Source organism: Perna viridis, chromosome 11, assembly GCF_037379345.1.
Source record: "Perna viridis isolate PV_CMFRI_1.1 ecotype Kerala chromosome 11, ASM3737934v1, whole genome shotgun sequence".
In the NCBI taxonomy this organism is placed as follows: Eukaryota; Metazoa; Mollusca; class Bivalvia; order Mytilida; family Mytilidae; genus Perna; species Perna viridis.
The window spans coordinates 32353872-32359871 of record NC_142455.1 but is presented as its reverse complement, the minus strand read 5'-3'; the positions used below and the strand labels follow the sequence as shown (position 1 = coordinate 32359871).

Genomic DNA, 6000 nt, shown 5'->3' with positions numbered 1-6000 from the left:
GTTCTGCGGAGAAAATCTGGGTCAGAGGAGTGTTCACACAAGCTACATGTACGCTGTACTTCAATCGATATATATATATATATTTTACATGTATATTCAAATTCTCTGATTCGCGATAATTTAAACTGTACTGAAAAGGTTCTACGGTAGTTGCTAAAAAACAAGACAGTTTATTTTAGTTTGATTTAAATATCTCTACAATCGACCATCTCACGCTCTGGTGAACAAGGAAGTTCGAAAAAGAAACAAAGCATCAATGCCTTATCGCTGTTTATTTTGGCACACGGACAGATCTGCGTAATTATTGTGTGCATTCTTACGGCATGTCAATACATGATTACTATCTGTCTTTGAAACTTGAGGTAGGGTTGTTACAATTATATTATTCTTTATTCTTTTCAAAATTAGTTATTTTATTTGTCATTGAAGATACTTTATAAACGCAGGTAGGATACTATGAATTTTATATTTGACTTCTTTCCTCCTATTTTCGTTTTTTTTTTTTTTTTTTAGAGAGTTTGGCGTGTTTTATGGCCAATGGATTTTTCACTTAACTGTGTCCATTCTTTATTTTTCAAAGCTTTTTCTTACATAAAACTTTTTCTTGTAAGTTTATCAAGATAAAAATGAATAACGGGGTAGTATATTTTTTAAGAAGAAAAAGAAATTATGTTCTTATAAATATTTTTTTTTTATTAAGTTGCCAACCAACTCATTTCTTCTCAAACTTAACGAACGTACACGTGTATAGATTAAATCGAACCTACAGTGTATTACATGTTGAATATACAAAGCATTTTTTTCTTTAATATTCATAAAATCGATCGTTGGTATAATCTGATCGAGACGGTTCATAAAAATGTAATTGGATAATTCTTTTCACATCGGCTGGTGCTTTAAATATTAGGAACAGGACCTGGTTGTTTTCCTTGTGAATAAAAAAATCAGGCATATATAGGTTTATTTTTTCGATGTTAAAAATTCAAACGTGTTCTAAGCTGTCCTCAAAATGATTTCTTTTGACTATATTTAAACCACGGTTTCGTTATGGAACTACATGTATGTCGCAAATGCTCCTTTTTTTAATTCGATTTTCAGTTAAAGGCAAAATTTGTATTATTTTCAAAATGTTAAAAAGTTGTATTGATAGAACAATTAGAACTGTACTGACATAGTTTTTTTCATTAAGTAAAATACATGATGTGTATTGAAAGTTAGTAGGGAAAAAGAAAACAATTCTTTAAAGCAGTACGAAAACAGTCAACTATATACAGATGTAAGTAGTTATAAAGAAGTCTTCTACAAAGTATAGAATAAAACGTAATGTTCAAGAAAAAACAATAATAAATATTTGTTTTTTTTCCTCTACAATTACTGCGTACAACAAAGTGTGGCCAGAAGAAATGGACGTTGTACTAGCATGATTAAGTAGCTTATTCGGTGCTGTGGCACATAACTATTACACACTGACTCATTCAGATTTAGTTTAACGTCTCCCGTCTTAAGAAAAAAAGTTTTAGAAATGTCATCAGTGGTAGTTTTACACGTTTTAATTATAATTTTGTATATTTATATTGTGAAAATTTTGTAAGACAACGAAGTACATGTACGCACCATTAAAAATAATTTAAATAAAGATAGCTAACTAATATTGATTTCGATCATAGGTATGTTTAAATAACTTAACAATGTGCCGGACTACTGATTTCATGATCAACTCAGCTATTTCTCAACCTCTTGGAGGAAAAAAATTCATTTGAACGATTACCATAAAACTTGAACATATATGTAGCCCCATTGATGGAAATATGCCAAATTTGAATAAGAAGTTTATGTGTATGCACAATTAAAGCTTGGTAGATATTTAATAGCAGGCTGTTTTGAGTTGTCTTCCCATGCAAACAAACTTAAATATCTGGTCAATACGAGGCCACTAGTATTTTAATTGCGTATTTTGATAATTATGCTGTTTTCAATTAAAGAAAATGTGACCTGCCACAGTGAGTTATCATGAGCGATCCATCGACAGATGTTGTAGATCCACAAGGAAGCCAGGAAGAACAAGGTGGGAATGTGGAACCATATTCTGGACCTGACAATCGAGATGGTGGCGGTGTTTCAAGTGAACCAAGTGAAAAGTCAGAACCAGACACCGGTAATAAGGAATCTAGAAACAAAGAATACGAACCAGTTAATAAAAGCGATTCTGCAAGCAGAGAAAATCAAAGTGTTGAACCACATCATGTTATAAATCCAAGTGACTCATTTAGATCACAAGATAGCAAAGGCAATGGAGAGAAAATAGGAGAAAGTGATGCTCAAAATCAGGATACATCACGTGATCAGGATGTTGATACTGTAAAAGATACAAATCAAAAGAATAAGAAACTTAGGCACAAAATTTCGAAGAAAAATACCATTGTTCCTGTCGACAATGAGATAAAGAGTCACGTGACAGAGAAAGCACCTGAGCCAGAGGTAATGTTTAATTTAGGATAGATTTTTTGATTTATGACATAAATATAGTCACACAAATGTGAAGGTTTTTTTTAGATATATTTTCCGGACCATTATATGGGTATTTTGACCGTGCGGATCACCGTTCGTTCATATTGTAATATTGCAAATATCTACACAAATGTAGCTGTTTAAGAAGTAGAAGAAATGAACTAATCATAGAGAACTACATGTAGATATAATTATAGTTGCACACAGCGTAACAGATGATCCCCAACACCGCCTACCCGCCATTGTCACAGGGAAAAATGCACTTTGTACATGTACGACTCCATGTTTTTTTTCTATTTTTTGATTAAAACAAAATTGTTTGACCGTCAGCTATATTGGAATGGCGGCCATATTTAAATTTCAATATAATCAATCGATATCCGATATAATGTCTGACCTTTTTAAAACCTTATATGGACTTTTACTTATTTCCTGACGAATTGTTAAAACTTTGAACAGCGGCTGTTTTAAAAATGTGTTTCTGAGCATCCACATATGGTGGTTTATTTTTGTGCCAAGTTCGGTTTAATCAACTCAGCCGTTTCCGATGATTTCCACGTACAAGACGGAAGTTACACGAAAGAGAAACCGAGTTAAAACAATATTTTAACCAGCTTCATTGCATTGGGGGTACACAAAAACTATTTTCTATTATTTAGACATATACATTATGTGTAAAATACATGTTGAAGACTATATAAAACATTTCTTGAGACTCTGCGTACATGTATATATTTTTTTCATATCAGAGCCAGCCGTATGCCAGAGCTTTCCGAAGCTTCTCGGATTATTTTTAACTGTGTTAAACCTCTGACAAATAAGCTATTGGAAAAAGTATGTTTGTACAAGCAATTCAGATGTTCATGAACCGCACAGTGAAAACGTTGTGGTACGGCCATCTCCACATAAGAACATATCTTTTCCAAAATGTTGTGGTTTCCCTGTATTGCTTAAGCCAAGTTTTGAAATTATATAAGAAATGCGGCAGTTGTTTCTGGAAAAGTATAGAACGCTTACCTTACCAGTGCATCTTGTTCACCCTACCAGCTTTAGTTTAGTTCGGGATGCTCATTTATTAAATAAATCTATAACAATAAAGTTGATATTCTAAAATTTTTTAGATTTCTGTTTATATTCTTTTAGTTAATTCATGTTGTTTATGATGTTTTATCTGTTTTCTTGGACTAGTTTTTTTCCTAACTTTGAATGATACACAAAGTTTCATTCCTCGTTCTGATAAAGGTCTTTTTGCTTTTACTCTTATCAAATGATGTGGGGTACACGTGTAATTAAGTCACCGCTACCAGATTAATGGAAATCTATTGTAGAGCTGCATGCAAGTACATGGAAAAATACGCAGTTCGTATAATGGGATAACATGTATAATATCCCATGCTAGGAACAGGAAAATAGTTACTTACGAAAATGTCCGACGGGTAAGATCTGTACACAATACAAAAAAGTGTTTTGTTTCAGGACAAATCTGGATCTGAGCTCCTATATGCAACTAAGCAAAAGAATAAGAAGTTGGCATTGCAACTACTGCAGGAAGGAGCCGACATACACTTCCAGGATTCTGTATGTATATATATACTTTCCTTGTATGCCAATAACTTATTTTACATGTTTCGTTTGACAAAAATCTTGAAACTTTTTTTCTACTTGTCATCTCAAACATTAAAAGTCAAATATAGTATCTCTCATTGCACTAACTATGAGTAGATATTTCGCTAGTACTATCAGTGGTGAATACATTTGAATAATAAAAAAAACTATGTTTGCGCAAGGGGATATAAAAACAAAATTTCACGCACAAAATAATTTCATAAATGAACAAAACTATTTAAAATATTTTTTGTATCACCACCTGACTTTTACTTGGACCTGTACTTTAAACAAATTCGTTCCTTTTATTTATTCTCTGTCTTTATCCCAAAACCCATATTTGCATTGTGTATGCGGGAAAAAATGAAAAAAATATAGGCATGCACTAAACCTTCAGTGTAAATGTTGCATGTTGATTTAGTACTTTGTGTAAAAACATTTTAAACATATTTTGTTTAAAAGATCAATATAATTGTCGACATTATCTACTTATAAGACACATATTTGTTGCCTTCGTGTTTTGGTTGTTAGTGAAATCTGAAATGAAGTTATTACAGGTGAAAATCGGTGAATTATTTTAAGAAATAATGCAAGATAAAACTATGAAATATATAGCATGACATGCAATATTTATAAAGCTATGCAAACACAAGATTACTAATTCTACTGTTAAATGACAAGAAAATAAGTAGTAAATAGCTATAAATCATTTGAAACGATGTATTTTACAACTCCTGCGGTGGTAATTCGAATTATGTTATGTTCACATATTATCAAAAACTCATTAGACTCTCCTTTCAAATTCACAATGCGTTCTTACTTGCTTGCTATTTGTAGGGATTAGTTTAATAACTGTTGAACTAAATAATCATTAGAAAACTGACTGTACAGGGAAGCAATCATTTGGTGATAAATATTGTATTCCTTTTTCTTGATGTCTGTCCGGAATTTATATTTTGTATACAATTTTCCTGGATTTCGTCACCATGAATTCTGGAATTATTGTCAATATCAGTTAACCAATTGCTCCCTACAATCGCCCATGATCTGGTGCATTTTGTTACGTTTGACCTTATCGGTTCTTTTTTGTATTGGTTTAAATACTGTTGAAAAAATATCATATCAAAGCAGATTAAGCTATACTTTTAAATGTAGGTTAATATATGATCATGAGGGCATTATCACACGGTATAACGCCCTCTTCAGATTCTTCAATGAAATATTCAGGAAAGTTGCTATGTTGGGCATTATCGATAAATTGACTGCTCGTGGGAAGTGACATTGCCTTCCACAATGATGATGCCCTCACCTGCGACTCGAAGTATCATTAGTGTTTCAGGCAACATCATTGTCTTTCGGGCAGTCATTTTATCATGTTAATGCCCTGTACATAAGCAACTGTTGTGTAATCATCTAACTGCCTAGAAATACAAGTTATATCGACATGGCTGTTTTAATACGAAGTCCATAGGACCCAGGTATCATTATAATCATCAACATCAACATGTCATTTGTTTTGCTACTGTATGCTTTGACACACGGTACACAATGTACATTCATATGCTTTTAACTGATTGTAACTCGTGCATACATGTATGTATATTAGTATGTTAAACAGGAGCAAAAATGCTTCCTTTTAATAATTTTAGGTGAAGTGTACTGTTTTACACTATGCAGCGTTAGCTGGTTTTGATGACTTGGTGATCAAACTTCTGGAGAAAGGAAGTAGCGTCAAAGAATGGGATACAGTGAGTAAAAAATTAGATCAAACCGTAATTATTTATTATTTACGAAATATCTATGTATATGTATGGCGCGCGAAATTAACCAAAACCCCGTTATCTATTGGATAACACTGTTATCTATGGGTTCATCGTCCGTTATCTA

General features: G+C 32.5%; 1 protein-coding gene across 3 annotated transcripts in view; it reads left to right on the top strand.

Moving 5' to 3' along the window:
• The first annotated feature begins 205 nt into the window (after positions 1-205).
• Positions 206-6000, top strand: part of LOC148603758 (uncharacterized) — an 18123-nt gene continuing 12328 nt past the window's right edge. Inside the window, exons 1-4 of one of the 3 annotated variants that reach the window (XM_088553324.1) lie at positions 206-362; positions 1983-2478; positions 3985-4086; positions 5763-5861. In XM_088553324.1, coding sequence (XP_088409450.1) covers positions 2011-2478; positions 3985-4086; positions 5763-5861 — 669 coding nt within the window. In that variant the 5' untranslated portion in view covers positions 206-362; positions 1983-2010. Of the gene's footprint in view, positions 447-704; positions 1277-1982; positions 2479-3984; positions 4087-5762; positions 5862-6000 lie in introns of those variants that run through there. The other 2 variants (XM_088553325.1, XM_088553326.1) reach the window with 2 other exon arrangements.